At 41.7% G+C, this 19,775-nt stretch overlaps 1 protein-coding gene across 2 annotated transcripts; it reads left to right on the plus strand.

The window, feature by feature from the left end:
• The first annotated feature begins 6 nt into the window (after positions 1 to 6).
• LOC111966186 (glutamate receptor-interacting protein 2-like) lies at positions 7 to 15,763 on the plus strand. Of its 2 annotated transcripts, none has more exons than XM_023990628.2 (6): positions 7 to 2,440; positions 8,600 to 8,683; positions 10,664 to 10,799; positions 14,505 to 14,650; positions 15,276 to 15,362; positions 15,454 to 15,763. In XM_023990628.2, the coding sequence occupies exons 1-6, from the start codon at positions 2,278 to 2,280 to the stop codon at positions 15,531 to 15,533; spliced, it is 696 nt and encodes a 231-aa protein (XP_023846396.2). In that variant the 5' UTR covers positions 7 to 2,277; the 3' UTR covers positions 15,534 to 15,763. The 2 variants fall into 2 exon arrangements, with proteins under 2 accessions (XP_023846396.2, XP_023846397.2); XM_023990629.2 differs by lacking the exon at positions 7 to 2,440 and adding an exon at positions 5,081 to 5,649.
• Positions 15,764 to 19,775: the final 4,012 nt, after the last annotated feature.

A 19,775-nucleotide genomic window follows, 5' to 3' on the forward strand; every position in this document is an offset into this window, starting at 1 on the left:
ACCAATCCTCCCTTTAAAGTGGTGAGTAAACATGTGGGCGAAGGGTTGAGAATTGGTCTGGTTTAGCATGACTGGTTTAGACAGTTCTGAGATTTCTTTGAGAACCATTGAAAGTGTGAAGTTCCGAGTGCACCTTTGTGAGAAGGGTTATGAAATACATCCTTGGGTTAGCTTAAAGTTTTTGTTCAAGAAGTTAACTTTTTTTCAGACAATCCTATATATAGTCCTACCTGTTAGACAGCCCTATAGAGCAGACAGGGTTGTATCGGAGAGAAAAACAGCACTTTATTTAGAATATTTCAATATCACAAGCTAGGCTTCTCTAATTTGTGACAGATTTTCATGTGAATATTCTACAATCAGCGTAAATACAATATTTATGCTGATTGYGTTTCCATCAAATTGACTTGAGGATGAAAGTCTGTGCGTGATGCCATAGTGCACATAAAAATTACTTCCGGTTGAATTCCCATGTACCGAATAAAAAGAATATTAGTTAAATGGGTTTCCATTGCATTTTCAACTCCGATGGTTTTGTCAGAAATGTTGCGTTATATAGCGCATGTTTCTTCTCTGATCTTGCCACATGCGTTCTAGCCAACAGCTCGCAGATACGGTGCAAGTATAGCCTGCCTATGAGATGACATTATGGACAAAAGAGCAAGCTTATTTTAATTCGTCAAACAGTAGCCAAGCATTATTGGGAAGGAGCATTAAGTTCACCACCTTGCACGTTCACCAAACCGATGAAGTTCCTGATTTATTTCATCTGTAGCCTAATAAAATGCATGCTTTCCCAAGTCATAGTCRGGGGACCACATGTCAAGTTTGCTACAAAGTGTGGGTTGTTATAGCAGTATTTGCACTTAAGTATTTCCACTGCCATTTCTCCCATAGTTAATTTTACAGACACAAGGTCCCTGTCTAGTGTGTTTTGTTGACATTTGGCGAGTTCATGACAAATTTGCTGTTTCAATCAGGCCTGCCCTGACTTTATTTTTATCCGTCATGTATTTTACGCGCATTAAGATTAGATGGAAACCTGGTTACTGGAGACCTGTGATCTGTGTGCAACACAMGGGACGTTTTAGACCTGTGTGACGTGTCTCGACTGAAACATAGCACTGACTCTACTCTCGTCCCAAGTGCATCAGTGTTTGTTGTGATAACAGCCTTGTGGCACTTCAGCCGGATGTGCAGTCATCCTTGCCAACACTCTGTAGTGATCCTTAGCCCCATTCTGACAATTTAAGATTTAGTAAAGCAATGGAAACTTGTATGAAAGATGTTTTCAACTTCCGATTGATATGCTCCCAACAGGGATTTATTATGAYGCTCGAAGTAGTTGAATCCCCTTTGAGATCTTTGAAGATCTTGAAGGAACTTCATAAAAATATATGTCTGGGACATTAATCCAACTACTACTCGATTATCATGAGTGCAATATGAGTCTGAAGACCAGAACCAGATGCTTTCAAATCAACATATCTTGATTTAATTTGCAAATATGTTGTAATATAACACTACTTAGTTTTGAGGATTATTCAGAAATATCGATGAAACCAAAGCGCTTTTCTTTCTTCCACACAAATGACTTTCATTTCTTCTCTGCTTATGACAATAAAGTAATTTAATTTAGACAACCGCATACAGTGTTTTGGTTGGAATTACAGAAATTAACATGTTTAGATGCCCTTGTCAATCATCCACATTCATGCTGCAATTCTGAAATGCTATGTTTTGGCATGAATAAATAGCCAGTGTCTACCGCCAGCCACCTGGGGTGAAAGTTTCCATTGCGTTCTGGCAGGCTGTGCCATCTCTGCAGCATTTAGCKCCTATCCATCTGTTCATGTAAAATACTCTGTCAGTGATGAAAATCACAAACAATATAACATGCATTACATTTACATTACCTTACCTGAAATGAATAACAATGGACAGCATCTTCATGTTTTTGTTTGCATGCAGTTTTAATTTCACATTGTGTGTGTGTGTGTGTTACGAGAGAAGCAGACACTGGTGGGTTTATAAATATGCATAGATCTACGAATATGTATATCTGATCTTTCGTAGGATCAGTTTTTCTTTTCCTATTCTCCATCTCATTTGTAGGCTTATTCAGACACACCTGAGGATGTTGGATCTCCTCCAGTTAGGGTGGGGATTGTGAWGAGACCGCAGGACAGAGCTAGAAGCAACCGTTTGAGTAAAGAGAGCGATCGAAAGGAGAAAGCGAGATTTTTTTTTTAAACTTTCAGTGACTAGAGAGTGAATATGGCAGACAGAGTAATATGTGGAAAGGGACGCATGGCCAACCCAAAGCTCATCACCCTGGCCTTCTCTCAGACAGAGTCCATGAGGAAAGGAGGGGGAAAGAGGAGGATGTTCTCCTTTTCACTCCGTTGTCGGCTCGGGATCATCAGAGGGAGGACCAAAGGTAATGCCTACGCAACAATGTTTATGAATACTTATGATGGCAGAGCACACATTGTTTATTTTTGTTCATAAAGGCCAAACTGACTAGTTAATTGGGTTTTTATACTGCTACTGTATTGTATCTACTGCTGCAGGCTCCAGCCTGAGTTGTGTGAAAGCTGAAGTGCCTCCAATAGGAACCAGATGGCAATAACATAATAAAAACCTTTGAGTTACTTTTTTTATAAGGGATTTGCATTATCTTCGGTGAACATTTATTCCTTAGTTTAGACAATTTTAAATACGAATCTATACCTAGAACAATACCTAGAGTTTATCTTCTCGTCTATTTTGTTTTGTCAAAATCAATTAATGGAGTCATATTTTACCTTTAGTTTACGTTTGAGCTACCTTGCAGGTGAACATCGTACTATGATTATGAATTATGACTAAGTCATGTTCACCACCACTGAGCCTGTCTTGTAGCCTAAGTCATTTCGTGATTGGTGTGTTGACTCAAGTTTCTGTCATCCCTGCTGCATTCATTTGGTAGATTTATTCCCAACTAGAGCTGATAGCCATGAATTGGCAGTATGATCAGCTGCATGTTAGAAAATGTGCCCTGCTACCTTTTGGTTGGAGAATAGCTCATAGTTTAGCTTTTACTGTACTTCCAACGTATGTGAGAGCTTATTCTTTTAGAGGTAAGTGAAAATGTCATATCTTATTTAACATGTATTACACCTGTCTCTTATACACATCTAGATGTGTATAAGAGACAGCAACTAGCTTACCTGGATAAATAAAGGTAAAATATAAAAATAATGACCCTAATTGTGTGGCCTAGTATGTTCTGTTTCCCTGGGTTTTTATAAGACCAACAAACAGCTCTGCGTCTTCTGTTCCTCTTTATTCTGTAAGAAATTAATTTGTTTCGCTCTGAAACACCTGAGTGAATGGGCTATTAAGGACGAAACTCTAAGCAAATTGTCTATGCCAAAGAGTATTGGGTCCACTGGAAAGAGACTACTAATTAGGAGACATGCTACATTGGCGAGAAATACTTTTACAGTGGAGAGAACGCTTTGTTTGTAGTTGTTTGAGGTGTCTCTGGTCAGGGAAATGCTACATAGACTCAATAAATCTATGCTTCGGGATCAAGGATGTATTTGTACTGCACGTATAGTTCACGAGCTTTAATTTTGTAGTTGAGCTCATCCTCACATCTGTGTGGACTTTGAAGCTATTGTGTGGGCTCTAGTTCATATTTTTGTCTGTTTAGAGCTTTAGTGTATYCTTTGATGTCATTTCCCTACTCTCAGACCTGACTATGACAGAAGTTCCTTTGGGTGGGATTTTCAGSCCTTATAGGGGGAAAGAATGGAGGGAGGGTGAGTCAGGAAGTGGCAAGCATGTGAGGGTGACAAATGGACAGACAGGTGGGGGGCTCAGTCAGTCAGCGGTCGTTTTAACTCCTCTGTAAGTGTGTGTCTGGGTAGAAGACAGCCAGCGCAGTGGCAGTGGGGGAAAGAGCCCTCTCACCCAGAGAAGGGAACATGAGATGTTCAACACACCACAGATTGAAAGCGAGAAACCATATTGTTGGTTTATATCCATTGCAGCCATTGTCTCATATAAAGGACAGAATTCTCTGGTCAGAAGTTGAATAAATAAGTCTCTTTTGGCTTTGTAGCGGCATGCATGTACAGTTATTGGTAGGGGTGCTCAGTGGTGTAAAGTACTGAAGTAAAATTTATTTAAAGTACTACTTAAGCCATTTTTTGGGGTATCTGTACTTTGACAACTTTACCTCTACCTTCCTAAAGAAAATATWGACTTTTTACTCCCATACATTTCCCCTGACACCAAAAAGTACTCGTTACATTTAGAATAATCAGGCATGACAGAATTATGGTCAAATTCATGCACCTATCAATATAACGCGTTGTCATCCATACTGCCTCTGATCTTGCGGACTCACAAAGCACACACTGCGTTTGTAAATGGTCTGAGATTTTAAAAAATACGAACAAAAAAGGAAATTGTGCCATCTGGTTTCTTAATATAAGGAATTTTGATGTACAGTATTTACTTTTTTTCAAGTATGACAATTGACTACTTTTTCCACCACTGTACTTAAGTACATTTAAAACCAGACACCTTTAGACTTTTACTCAAGTAGTATTTTACTGGGTGATTTTCACTTTTACTTTCACATTTCCCATTAAGACATGTTTACTTTCAATCAAGTTTGACAATTGAGTACCTTTTCCACCACTGGGGATGCTCTTGTATAAGCAGATAATAATCATTGTGATGAGCCTATGGAATGGGATGTGGAATTTAAGGCATGTGAGGGGAAAAGCGGCAAGCATTAGTTAGCCAGTGTATGTGTGTGGGTAGGATGACTATGGTGGGCMCAGTAAGATGGGCACTACTTATGTGTCGACTAGTGTGGAAAATGTGTAACTGCTTATGGCTGCTCTTGTATGAGCTCAAAGTGACAGTGGATGTGGGGGTAACGTTAATTGTGTGCTTGACTGCACTGAGTGTGTGCGTGTGTGAGAGACAGGGTGTGTGTGCAGGGGGTGTGACCGTGTCATGTGTGGGGAGAGCGTTTGACTGCTTCATCACACCCCTCTGGCATAGAGAGGGAGGGAGAGCGACCTTCTCTGACACACTCACTGAGGCTGTGCGTAATGGTTGCCGTGTGTGTGAGCTGGTATGTGAGCGTGAACGAGGGGTATGATTATTCCTATGGAATAGGAAGAGCAACCATGAATACCTCAAAAGGAACCTCAGAATGGTGGGAGGAAAAGGAGAGATGGCTGTTCCTTTGATGCTTTGATCATTTGGTGTCCCTGCTTTCGGTTTGTTGTGGGAATTACTTATTTTAGCAATATATATATATATATTCYTTTTTTTTTACCAAGTTKAAACAGTTAAAGGACATAGAAATAGACATCTATGGAACATGGATTTTTCATGCAATAAGTGAAGTCAAGATATGCTTCAAGTAGAACAGAGATATGAAGAGAAGAAAATAGCTTTTTGTCCTGCTTGTTAGCGAGTGAGACTGGGTCACGGAGGACAACGTATTCCCAGGGGCACCTCGCTGGGTCTGCTGGCCACTTACAACAGAACAGCTACTTTCCTCTCAGGTCGGATGTTTTGACAGGACTGCAGCCATGCTTTGTGGTCTGAGGAGAGAGGCGAAGAACAGCAGCATCGGTAAATCTGCCTGACACTCACTGATTGTGATGATGAATGAATGAATGTCACAGCCGTCATAGGCTATCTAGTGTGCACTGTATGTCATATGGTTTGTAGTGCTACACCCTAGTATTGCAATAGTAAGGGGCTTAGGACTATCAATAGCAMCTGTAACAGTATTTAGTTCTGAACGTGAAGAGTGTAGTGAAGTATTTCTACCTGTGATTCAATGTCTTCAGCATGGTGGTAACACACATCCCACTGGGCACACTGGCTGAATCAACATTCAATTAAATTACGTTGAACCAACCTGGAATAGATGTTGAATTGGCATCTATGCCCAGTGCGGTAGCTTGTCACATAGCTAGACTTTGTCATTAGAGGTTATTTAGTCAGCTGGAAATGTTACACTTCTTTCCTATATTTGTACACATTCAGATGAATTCAGATTTGTTGAATGACAGCTTTGTCAAGCACCATTTTACTCACAGTATATCTATTAATTCGCTATTAAGGCACAGACAGTAGACCTAATGCCATTTAATTAGGGCCAGACATTACTGAATACAAGGCTGCAGTCTGAAATTGGAGCAGATATGGCAATGCAAACTGGGTCTAGTGAAGCCCAGTTTATAAATAATGTTTTACCTCTGAAAATAGCACTGTGATTTCATAGCTATTGTCAGAGGCCCCCACATTTAACCTACATTCTGATTGGTTCTAAAGGGAATAGCATACGGTGCTCTGAATTAGATTAAGTTAATTGACTCGCCAGAAATTAATAGGGGTGACAATTTTTTGGGCACATTACTTTGCACACCACTCTAAGTAATGTTGTAAGTACTGTCCTGTTTGCAGATCTTAAGTGTATAGTTTTTGCAGTTCCGTACTTGATTCTTTAGCTACCACAGTAGATGAGTATTCCCTCTGCCAAAACAACATGCTCCTACTAGGAGGTTCGTGCCCAGCCATACCCAGTTATGATGTTGTTCAGTTCAAGGGTGCTTTKTGTTTTGGCTGCTGAATTAAGCCAATTAATGAAGTAATGTATTTGGCCCATGATTGGCCCGTCAGGATCACTAATGATGTTTTTCTTAACTGGTACAGCTGTATGTATGGTATAGTTGCATTCAGTCACATGGGGCGTATGGGGCCTTTGTAACCCAGAGCAAACGTTGCCTTTTGACTACAATGATGGCTGCTTGGACTGTCAGGCCCCTCATGAAGCTTTGGGACCACGCACGCTGCTGCCTGTCACAGTGTGTCTTTGGTGATTCAGACTGTGTGTGTGTATGTGCGTGCGTGGCCGCCGTGCACTTATGCCCTAAGGTTGTTGAACAGGATATTTGTGCAAGGAAGTGTACATTATCGTTGTATGCATATTCCTGCATGCCCTTGAGTTTTCTTTTTGTCAACTCTCATTATGTTTCATTTTTATATTATGTCTGCATATTTTCCACAGTTAAGATGTGGCTTATCAACCTCCATGATTCTATGATATGGAGACATTCCTTCTGCTCGTCTCTTTCCTTCAAATGCACTGATCTGAAAATGTAGGAAAGGTGAAAGACCAGTACCAACTAACTGTTTTCACCCGTTCTTTTACATCTGTGCAAATGAAAGAAAGGTGACTAAGCTATTTTAGGCTATTGAGATACACTCCATGTTATTTTGTCTTTGAGCAAATTAGTCCTGTGCATGACAAGAATGAAAATTGAGAATTTTTCCCTTTTTGACCAAAGGCYGGCCCCATTTGAATATTGATGATGTGAATTTAGTTAAGGGTCATGTGATATTATGCACGAGGGATGATTAGTTGCGATACAAAAGTGGATGAATGTTTAATTGAGTGTAGACAACACAGAACAGAAATATCACCTACACACGTCATCATGACAATCCCGCCTAAAGCTGATTAACAGGATGTCACGAGGCTAAATTATCACTTTGTTTTTCATCACCAATAGTGTTACATGTAACATTGTACTGTATAGCTCAGCAAGTGAGTGGAAAAGCTGAGCTGCGTTCAATCAATAGTAAGAGTAGTGCTTATGTCAGAATATTTGGAGCATACAGTGTATGAAGTCTACCTGTCAGTGTCAGGACCTCTCATAGGCACTAGCTTTCCTCAAATGTTTTTTTAAACAACTTTGGCCTAGCTTTTCCCTTAAGTGTGTAATATGATGTTTAAGTCATTTGGTTGACAAGTTCATCCTCGGTGGACAGAAATGCTGACATGCCCATGCTGTATCCAGATTCAAATGGCAAGGCAGGGCAGGGTCACTGCAAATCTGGGCCTGGTGCTGTGTCAGAAATGGCTCCCACTGTCAAAAGAGGATCCCAGAGGAACAGAGAACATTTCCTGGTTTCCTCTGTAGCAGCTGACTGTATTCTCCACATGCCTGAACAGTCCTTTAACCACAGCATGTTCCCTCAAGAGCATTTCCCAGCTCTAATGTATACTGTATGCATCATCTTGGTGCAGACATCATGTTTCACTGCGGGTAGAAGATGCCCGTGGACACATCGCACAATCAGCTCCTCCAAATCTAAATCTTAACCATTAGGGTGAACAAGGCAACATTATCTTCGTCTATTGGGACAAGTTCATACTACTCACACTAAAACTAGCTGTCTTGATCTCTTTACCCCTCCCGCTGTTACCATGGAAACAGCAGCATGACCTTCCGGGTCTCTGAGATTGACCCGCCAGTGTTCTTTGAGTTAGTTAGCTAAGTGCCTGTTAGAGGAGTTCCTTCCTGTTGTGCCTCTTTCTAATGTTCACACTCCATCTAATAGGGATCAAAGGGTTAAACAAGGCCCAGGCAGCTGTCAGTGTGTGGACAGGGGATGTGATGGTGTCAGATTCCCCTCTCCTCTAAGGAACAGCATGCACACATTCCTCACATACTATAGTAGTTTTCCAAACGTCCAGATTATTCACCAAATGTCCCTTTCATTATTCCAGACGATGGGCCATACTCTAAGGGCAGCAAGGACTCTGGAGGAACCGACCATGCCCTTACCTCCAGGAGACGCAGTATTAATAAAGGTACAGTGTGATTACACCTTACTGTAACTTTCAGTCGTTTTCTACATTCTACAGTATCTTCTATGGTACCATGTCCACTGTCTTCAGCCTTTCCCCATGATGGACAGCTATCCACAAGAGTCGTGCTTTTCACTGGGATTGTTCGATTGCACATGTTTCATCACGTCTGCGCTACATTGGTTGATAGATGTGGTACTGTAGTGCTTAGATAAGGTTGAGAAAATGCCTATGTAGCATGCCTGTCGTTGGAGACTAAAGGAATCCTCTCCCTCCGTGGACTTCGTTTAGCATTTAACAGCACAATGTGTACGCAGCCAGACAGAATGGAACCAAGCACATACACTATATATACAAAAGAATGTTGACACCCCTTCAAATTTGTGGATTYAGACATTTCAGCCACACCCATTGCTGACAGGTGTATRAAATCGAGCACACAGCCATGCATTCTCCACACACAAACATTGGCAGTAGAAAGGCCTTACTGAAGAGCTCAGTGACTTTCAACGTGCCACCGTCATAGGATGCCACCTTTCCAACAAGTCAGTTCATCACATTTCTGCCCTGCTAGAGCTGCCCCGTTTGACTATAAGTGATGTTATTGTGAAGTGGAAACATCTAGGAGCAACAACTGCTCAGCCGCGAAGTGGTAGGCCACACAAGCTCACAGAATGGGACCGCTGAGTGCTGAGGCGCGTACCGCAGTAAATTGTCTGTCCTCGGGTTGCAACACTCACTACCGAGTTCCAATCTGCCTCTGGAAACAACATCAGCACTAGAACTGTTCATCGGGAGCTTMATGAAATGGGTTTCMGTGGCCGAGCAGCCGCACACAASCCTTAGATGTCCATGCGCAATGCCAAGCGTCGGCTGGAGTGGTGAAAGCTCGCCTCCATTGGACTCAGTGGAGCAGTGGAAAAGTATTCTCTGGAGTGATGAATCACGCTTCACCATCCAATGGACAAATCTGGGTTTGGYGGATGCCAGGAGAACGCTACCTGTCACAATGCATAGTGGCAACTTTAAAGTTTGGTGGAGGAGTAATGGTCTGGGGCTGTTTTTCATGGTTCGGGCTAGGCACCTTAGTTACAGATAAGGGAAATCTTAACGCTACATCATACAATTACATTTTAGATGATTCTGTGCTTCCAACTTTGTGGCAACAGTTTGGGGAAGGACCTTTCCTGTTTCAGCATGAAAATCCCCTGTGCACAAAGTGTGGTCCATACAGAAATTGTTTGTCGAGATCAGTATGGAAGAACTTGACTGGCCTGCACAGAGCCCTGACCTCAACCCCATCGAACACATTTGGGATGAATTGGAACGCCGACTGAGAGCCAGGCCTAATCGCCAAACATTAGTGCCTGACTTCACTAATGCTCTTGTGGCTGAATGTAAGCAAGTCCCCGCAGCAATGTTCCAACATCTGGTGGAAAGCCTTCCCAGAAGAGGCTGTTATAGCAGCAAAGGGGAACAACTCCATATTAATGTCCATGKTTTTGGAATGAGATGTTCGACAAGCGGGTGTACACATTCTTTTTTTCATGTAGTGTAACCTACAACGTCTAAACGCACTACGGCTAGCTAGCCATCAGTTAGGGTCAACCCCAATTTGAACTCAATTCTGTTCAGGAAATGAATAAATATAATTTAGGCATCTAGAAAATTGCCCTTTTGTGTCAAGATTTACATTTTCAATTCATCCACTGAATTCCACCCAATTACGTTGAATGTACTGCGTTAATATGGAGCTGACCCCATCCATGTCATCATCACCAAAGAGGAGAGAGGGAGGGAAAGAGATGGAGAGATAGAAAAGGCAGCGAAAGAGAGTTAGTCAGATTGAGCGAGAGAGGCAAAATGATAGAGGCAGAGATAATCAATCCGTGTTTGTAGCAGCTCAGACAAACAGGCTCAGTGTCCCAGATGGATGCTGACTCTGTGACACTGTTCCTCCTGTCCGTTTCTGTGTGTCTATAGAGGAATACTGGGGCATGACCACGTTGGACCTGATAAAAAGGGAGGGCAGCAGCCTGGGCCTCACCATCTCCGGGGGGTCCGATAAGGACGGCAAGCCCAGAGTGTCAAACCTGCGGCCAGGTGGGCTAGCTGCCAGGTGAGATCTTGGCTAGGATGACACATCTGTAACCAGGCAACCGCAGCGAGGTGTCTGTATGTGTTACCCGCCCCCCACACATGTCGTCTGTAATGTACCATCTCGCCCTAACCTAGGTATTATAGACACTGCAGTAAATCAGCTCTTTACTGGGTCATGTTCAGCCTGGAACTGATATTACACCAGGACACAGTCTATGAGAGAGTCTCTTATGTTAATAAACAAGATAAATATGGATGTTCCCACTTACTCACGAATCACACAAAACTAAATGAAATTACGTTTTACTACAGTGAATTMATTTGTATTGAGTTTATGTAGAGAACATTTTCAAGCAACTACCTGCTTTATTGAATTGCCTCTATCCGCTTGGTATTCATAATCTTTTACGCTGCTTCTACTCTCTGTTTATCATATATGCATAGTCACTTTAACTATACATTCATGTACATACTACCTCAATTGGCCCGACGAACCATCAGTGCACCCGCACATTGGCTAACCAGGCTACGTGCATTGTTTCCCGCCACCCACCGCACACCAACCCCTGTTTTACGCTACTGCAACTCTCTGTTCATCATATATGCATAGTCATTTTAACCGTATCTACATGTACATACTACCTCAATCAGCCCGACTAACCGGTGCCTGTATGCAGCCTCGCTACTGTATATAGCCTCGCTACTGTTATTTTTCACTGTTGTTTCTATTTCTTTACTTACCTATTGTTCACATAATACCTTTTATGCACTGTTGGTTAGAGCCTGTAAGTAAGCATTTCACTGTAAGGTCTACACCTGTATACAAAACCCAGTGGAAAGCACTCACGCTTCAGTGACTAAGCGTCATGTGACTGCTAGCCTCTAATGACACACACACATGAAATACTTGGAATATAATATTCTTTCTGCCACCACCGAGGTGTCTCAGTGTAGAATGTGATCGGACGACTAGACATGACAATCATAATATTGCTGAACAGCTTCTCACCATTATAACCTTTACAACATTGGCCTCTTTGCTGGTCTGTAGGTCTCGTATACAGTAAACGCTGAGTGTACAATACATTAGGAACACCTGCTCTTTCCATGACATAGACTGACCAGGTGAATCCAGTTGAAATCTATGTTCCCTTATTGATGTCACTTAAATCCACTTCAATCAGTGTAGATGAAGGGTCGGAGAAGGATTTTTAATTGAGAAATCAAATCAAATGTATTCATATAGCCCTTCTTACATCAGCTGATATCTCAAAGTGCTGTACAGAAACCCAGCCTAAAACCCCAAACAGCAAGCAACTGCCAGCTTTACGCTTTGCTAGAGAAAGAGACAAGAAAGAAGCCACGTGCTAAGGAGCGTGGGCGGAAAAAAAAAAAAAAAAAAAAAAACAAAAAAAAAAAAAGAAAACTCCCTAGAAAGCCAAAACCTAGAGAGGAACCAGGCTATGAGGGGTGGCCAGTCCTCTTCAGGCTGTGCCGGGTGGAGATTATAACAGAACCTAGCCAAGAGTTCAAATGTTCATAAATGACCAGCATGGTCAAATAATATAGCACAGTAGTTGTCGAGGGTGCAGCAAGTCAGCACCTCAGGAGTAAATGTCTAACCTTTCACATGGTTTGTGTATATGTGCCATTCATAAAGTGAACGGGCAAGACAAAATATTTACAGTTCATTCGGGAGTATTCAGACCCCTTGACTTTTTCCACATATTGCTACGTTAGACTTTTTCTAAAATTGATAAAATAGTTTTYCTCATTAATTTACACACAATACCCCGTAATGACAAAAACAGGTTTAGACATTTTTGCWAATTTCTTAAAAATAAAAACAGAAATAACTAATTACATAAGTATTCAAACGCTTTGCTATGAGACTCGAAATTGAACTCAGGTGCATCCTAATTCCATTGATCATCCTTGAGATGTTTCTACAACTTGGTTGGACTGCACCTGTGGTAAATTCTATTGATTGGACATGATTTGGAAAGGCACACACCTRTCTATATAAAGGTACCACAGTTGACAGTGCATCTCAGAGCAAAAACCATGAGGTCAAAGAAATTGTCTGTTGAGGTCAGTGACAGGATTGTGTCGAAACAAAGGAAGGGTACCAAAACATGTCTGCAGCATTGAAGGTCCCGAAGAACACAGTGGCCTCCATCATTCTTAAATGGAAAAAGTTTGGAACCACCAAGACTGTACCTAGAGCTGGCTGCCCGGCCAAACTGAGCAACCGGGGACAAGGGCCTTGGTCAGGGAGGTTACCAATAACCCGATGGTCACTCTGACAGAGCTCCAGAGTTCCTCTGTGGAGATGGGAGAACCTTCCAGAAGAACAACYATCTCTGCAGCACTCCACCAATCAGGCCTTTATGGTAGTGGCCAGACGGAAGCCAGTCCTTAGCAAAAGACACATGACAGCCCGCTTGGAGTATGCCAAAAGGCACCTAAAGACTCTCAGACCATGAGAAACAAGATTCTCTGGTCTGATGAAACCAAGATTGAACTCTTTGGCCTGAATGCCAAGTGTCACGTCTGGAGGAAACCTGGCACCATCCCTACGTGGTGGTGGCAGCATCATGCTGTGGGGATGTTTTTCAGCAGCAGGGACAGGGAGAATAGTCAGGATCGAGGGAAAGATGAACAAAGCAAAGTACAGAGAGAGATCCTTGATGAAAACCTTCTACAGAGCACTCGGGAATTCAGACTGGGGCGAAGGTTCACCTTCCAACAGGACAACGACCCTACGCACACAGCCAAGACAATGCAGGAGTGGCTTCGGGACAAGTCTCAATGTCCTCGAGTGGCCCAGCCAGAGCCCGGACTTGAACCCAATCGAACATCTTTGGAGAGAACTGAAAATAGCTGTGCAGCGACACTCTCCACCCAACCTGACAGAGCTTGAGAGGATCTGCAAAGAAGAATGGAAAAACTACCGAAAWACAGGTGTGCCAAGCTTGTAGCGTCATACCCAAGAAGACTCGAGGCTGTARTCACTCCCAAAGGCRCTTCAGCAATGTACTGAGTGAAGGGTCTGAATACTTATGTAAATGTGATATTTCAGTTTTTAATTTCATTTTATGAAAATCTATTTTTGCTTTATCATTATGGGGTAATGTGTGTAGATTGGGGATTTTTTTGTTTGTTATCCATTTTAGAATAAGGTCTTCCTAATGTTTTAGGTTCATGTTTTTGGTTAACTGATGCGGATGTGTGTGTCCTGCATCACTGTAGCAATTGTCAGTAGCCCAGAGGTGTAGCAGAGCAGTACATCTATTTAAATAGCATCTAAATGAGCTTCATGTTGACACACACTGTCACATGAGAGACACCATGTGCAACATCTCTCTCCTCATCTCTGTCTGACTGGAGATTGTTTAGCACTCCTTCTTAGCACCTTTTCTTATTGTCCATCGCAATAGCAATGATTTGCATTAATAYAGCTTGTGTTACAATTAGACAATATGCTACAAAGATGCCAAACAGTGTTCATGACAGGGCAAAGATGAAAATACACCACAATGTTCTCAAGCCATCAGGACATGAGATGTTGTTTTGAGAGTATCATTAGTGGGGCCAGGAGTTTTTCCAAAGCATGTGACCCAACCCAAAGTTATTCCTGGCTAAGTGACATGGTCAGGAACGCTCCTGGCCCTACTCATCAACCAACATTTTCAATTGTTAATCCATCCTCTTGTCTGCACAGGAGTGACCAGCTGAATGTGGGAGACTACATCAAGTCCGTGAACGGCATCAACCTGTCCAAGCTCCGCCACGATGAGATCATCAGCCTGCTGAAGAACATAGGAGAGCGTGTGTTTCTGGAAGTGGATTACGAACTACCTCCTTTTGGTACGAGCACTTCTAGTTTGTAGGCCTGCCTCTGGGCTGCTGTTAGTAGTTATGTTATGTCCATGTCTTTGCATTTCAAATGACATATACGATATTGCAGATCAGGTCAACATATCTTGCTTTTGTTCTTGGCTGAAAAGCCTCCAGTTCTCTCTGTTGTTGTATTCTTACCATCGGACGTTATTCCAGTACAGTACTAGCTCATCTATTTCTGGACTGTGRCCCAAAAAGTAAACAAATAACTGATTATCCCATTGGAGGCTGGTGTCATTTTCAATTGGAGGGCGGGCTCATTATAATGGCCGAAATGGAACGTGGAATGTGTTTTATGTCTTCGACACATTTCAATTTATTCTAGCCATGAGCCGTCCTCCCTTCACCAGCCTCCACCGGATGATCCAGTGGTGACGTATAAGGATTCAACCTCCTAAACAGCTACCCAGCAATAGGTTGTAACACTATCTTACAATGTTCYATTATTTTAAAGGTGGGTAAAACCTTCATGCCACTGTGTTTTTGCAATGGTGATTGGGTTTGTGTCCTGGGAGGTTGGTTGGCAAGATGGTGTTGGTCTGATTCTGTTATTGTGTCTAAACTCTGAACTACTCTCCCTTTCTGTTTTCAGTCCAGAACACTCCCACAAGTGTTATAGTTAAGACTATAGAGGTGTGCCTATACAAGGAGGGCAACAGCTTTGGATTCGTCATGAGAGGTGGGCATCATCAAGTCTGTTAGAATGTATATTAAAGGGTGGGAAAGGATGAAAGGTTGCGCTAGAGCTGGTTTGTGTTCTGTTGTTCTAGGAGGGTTCCATGAAGACTGGCACAGGTCTCGTCCTCTGGTAGTGACCTACGTACGGCCCGGGGGTCCAGCTGATAGGTAAAGACATGCAGAAGAGATGAGACCTTGTGCGTACACACATGCTTATACCCTCATGAGTAATTTCACATTAGTAAGTGCAAGGATGTTTCTATCATTTTGGGGGCTCTAAGCAAGATTTTGTTGGGGGCCCCTCCCGACTCGCTGGCTCCCCTCTTGGTGGCGCAGAGAAAAAGGTGAAGCTTTAAAGGGCATTTTCTGCAATTCTACACATTTTGCCATTTTAGCAGTTTTAAAACACATTTTAAGCGATTCACATTTCAGATGTGCGAGTGCCTTTTTGTATTTGTAAAGCGATTCACATTTCAAATGAATAAAATATTATTTCTCAAATGCTTCGTAAACTACAGGTGTAAACTCACAGTGAAACGTTTACTTACAGGCCCTTCCCAACAGTGCAGAGAAAAAAATATATAGAAACAATAACACAAGGAATAAATGCACGAGTAACAATAACTTGGCTATATACAGTTGAAGTCGGAAGTTTACATACACTTAGGTTGGAGTCATTAACACTCATTTTTCAACCACTCCACACATTTCTTGTTAACAAACTGTAGTTTTGGCAAGTCAGTTAGGACATCTATTTTGTGCACGTCACAAGTCATTTTTCCAACAATTCCAGGCCTGCATGCCTCCTTTGACAAATGCACTATCACTGGTTGAAGGTTTTGCGAATGCAAGACATACTGAGCAGAACAAGGAGTGAGTTACTTCATTATATGTCRGCCATTTTCTGTTTGTGACATCTTTGGAGTGGAATACATTGGGAATGACTCTTTGAGGAGTTTGTTTTGGGTGGTACTGAAAAAATAAGTCAAAATCCTTGGACTGAGGATGGGCAAAATAATCAAATGGATTTTCAGTGCTTTCGCTGTCCCTTTCTGTTTTCCCTGTACTGGGCTCTGAACCTCTTTCTCTCTGCACATCTGGTTGCTCTGCAGAATGAGATTAACATTGTAAATAACCTCAATTTAAACTTGTATTACTTGTGCAGTCATCGATTGTATGCCCCCGATTACAGTCCTAATGATAATCTCATAAATAAAGCATATATGAATGTAAAATCATAGCCTACATGTTTAGGTTTGTGCTCTTCAGTTGTACCTGAAGGTTCCTGCTCTGAGTCTGACTCTGAACTGACCACCATCTCCAGTTCTGCAGGAGCACCTGAAGCTCTATTGCTGCTTCCTTCTCCATATTTGCAAAGAAAATACTCTCTTATCATACTCACTATCATTAGTGTATCAGTAATAATACAGCTCTGGAAAAAATTAAGATTGGTCTCTAAATTTGGACTGGTCTCTTAATTTTTCCCAGAGTTGTATATTATTGTAGTAACTTGTCATGCTGGTACTAATGGCGCTAAYGATCTTTGTCATTGCCTGTGCTGTGTTACACAGGCTACTGTGTTACGTTCATGGATGTATTATGGTTATGTTACTGTAGCCTGTTTTGCTGTACAGTGTATGTGCACTTTCCCTAGCTTATATGGCATKAGTCATGACCGAATRCTGGCAAGTCCATGGTCTAGGTTTACTATTTTTTACTAGTTGAAACATATTGCCTTCAATGTCATATTATGATCGCTATGTTGCACTCATTGCTATGATATAATTCCTCCACTAAGACGTAAGACGGGCAAACTGTTTAGCCTACCGGCCGTTGTGTCACTATTATTAGCTAGGCTACTTAGCTAGCCATGCTGGGCATCGTGTGTGTCAGTGTGTGTGTTTTAGCTAGTGTTTTTGACTGACCTGGTCCTTTACTTTTGAACATGTCACTTATTTTGCAGCATCTAGCTGCGTCTGTGGCAAGGGCCTTTCTCTTTTTTATTCTCTCCCTCTCTGCTCCACCTTTCCTTTTCTGACCGTCCATTTCGCCRTGCGACTTGTCTARAATGTTATCGGTAGAGAAGCAGGTAGACAGTTGCTATGTGCGTCGCGGAAAGACCTGATGTCATTTTTGGCGCACGGGGACACTGCGGCGAGAGAGTGAGAGTCGCGCCTGATGCGTGGATTCTCYGTCAACTCATTCCCGCTTGCTATATTATTGCTGGTCAAGTTGACTATTCACAGCAAGCAAAACCGACCATCAGGCCACCGGGAAATGTCCCGGTGCTCCCGACGGCCAGCCCGCCACTGGAGGAGGTAGCAGGGCTGAGGGGGAGTTTGGAGTTTAGCCAGAGTGAAATTCTCACGCTCCAAGGAGAAAACAAGGCACTCACAGCCAAGGTAAAAATCYACGATTCCAACATGGATTGTCTACTCATGCGTGAAAATCCTTTTTTTTCTGGGATTCCTGAGGACGCATCCAATAATTCAGAGGGCGCGATCAGAGAATTCATGCAATCCGCCTTAAAACTTCCAATAGAGACTGTAAACAAGGTGGCTTYGCGACAAGCCCAACGATCCCCGACTGATCACAAAATTTGAACACTACCAACAAAAGGAGCTGATCAAAAGCAGGGGAAGGGAGATTAAAGGGACCAAATTCGGTCTCAATTACCAATTTCCAAGGGAGATAAACSAACATCGTAAGAGACTGTATCCGGTACAAAGGGAGAAGTGTAARCGTGCCTTTATCATTGTGGACAAACTCTTTATAGATGGACAGCTATTCCGAGACAGCTCCATAACACCATGGCTGTACTTAATTCTACAGGGACTTCAGGTTACGAAAAAAATGAATGTATGGGATATGAACACACACGTACTCAATTATATGCTGGCTTACACATATGGATTTATACATACACACACCTGATCTCGCCCTCTTCTCTCACTCTCTCTTTCTCTCATTTCTCTTCTCTCTGTTGTCAAACAGTTKTATAATTTAATATGTTTATTGTTTGTCTATCTTTTTTATGTATTTGTCTATAAGTTTATATATGTTTACAACAAGCAAGGGGGAGATATCAGAATAGGGGCATTGGGGAATAATAACATATTGTTCGGAATACATTTGTACTGTAGTGAAGCCGTCTCTAGAGTAATGCAAGGTCTCTTTCATGATCATGTGAAACGTCAATTGCTATGGAAATGCTGGGATGTGTTTTTCCATGATGTTAAAGGTACTTATGATGCAACTATGACGGTGATACGATATTGATTACAATTATCATCATGAAGAATAAGGCTATACGGACTACATGTTACACACATAGACACTCAACCATGCAAATTGGCGGAGTTATTATTTATTTGGACATCACACATTATAGTCTTACTCTTATACAGACATCATACACACTCAGTAAATCACATCCAATATCATACACATCAACCTACTCAGATTTACTACACAGATAATATCTTGTTTCAATTTTCTAACATCTGTGGCATTGGCTCACAGGCAAACAGGCAAGGGAATAAAACAAATATTGCTGGAACCTCTTTCTTGAATTATAAATATCAGACATTTGAAAGCTCTAATTTTGACCGTCATAATACCTCTGATGGCAGTAACTTTGCAACCACTAMTTATGGTCAATTTAGMCTGAGAATAGTATCTAGTTATGGTAAGGGGTGAAATAAGTACAGCAAGTTATAATTGTAACGGTTTAGCAGACTATAAAAAAAGATCAGTCTTTACGTGGCTAAAAGAAAATAAATATAACATATACTGTTTGCAGGTAACTCACTCTACATCCTTAGATGAAGTTCTCTGGAAAAAAGAACTGGGTGGTGAAATAATTTTTTGTCATGGACAAGGGAACTCAAAAGGTGTGATGATATTAATTAACAAACATTTCAATCTGAATGTGCAAATAGTCAGGAATGATTCGCAAGGAAGGTGGATCTTTTTGAATATGAAAGTGGACGAAAAAGAGATTTGTCTCATTAATCTATATGGTCCGAATCAGGATGATCCATACTTCTTCGAAAACATATATACCAATTTATTGAACTTACAGGCAACAAATTATCAAATCATTATCGTAGGAGACTATAACACTGTGTTAAGTACCTCAATGGACCGTTAAGGTAATCACTCTACAAACTATCATCACCGTGCCCTTAAGGAAATCACAAATATTATGGACACATTAGAAATAGTGGATATTTGGAGACTATAAAACCCCGACCTAGTGAGATATACCTGGAGGAGACTTAATCAAGCTAGTCATCTTGACTACTTTCTTGTCTCTTTCGCTCTTGCATCAAAGGTTAAAAAAGTTTTAATAGGAGACAGTATGTGATCGGATCATCATCTAATTGGCATTCACATAACTCTTATAGACTTT

This window comes from Salvelinus sp. IW2-2015, linkage group LG7 (genome assembly GCF_002910315.2).
Source record: "Salvelinus sp. IW2-2015 linkage group LG7, ASM291031v2, whole genome shotgun sequence".
NCBI lineage: Eukaryota > Metazoa > Chordata > Actinopteri > Salmoniformes > Salmonidae > Salvelinus > Salvelinus sp. IW2-2015.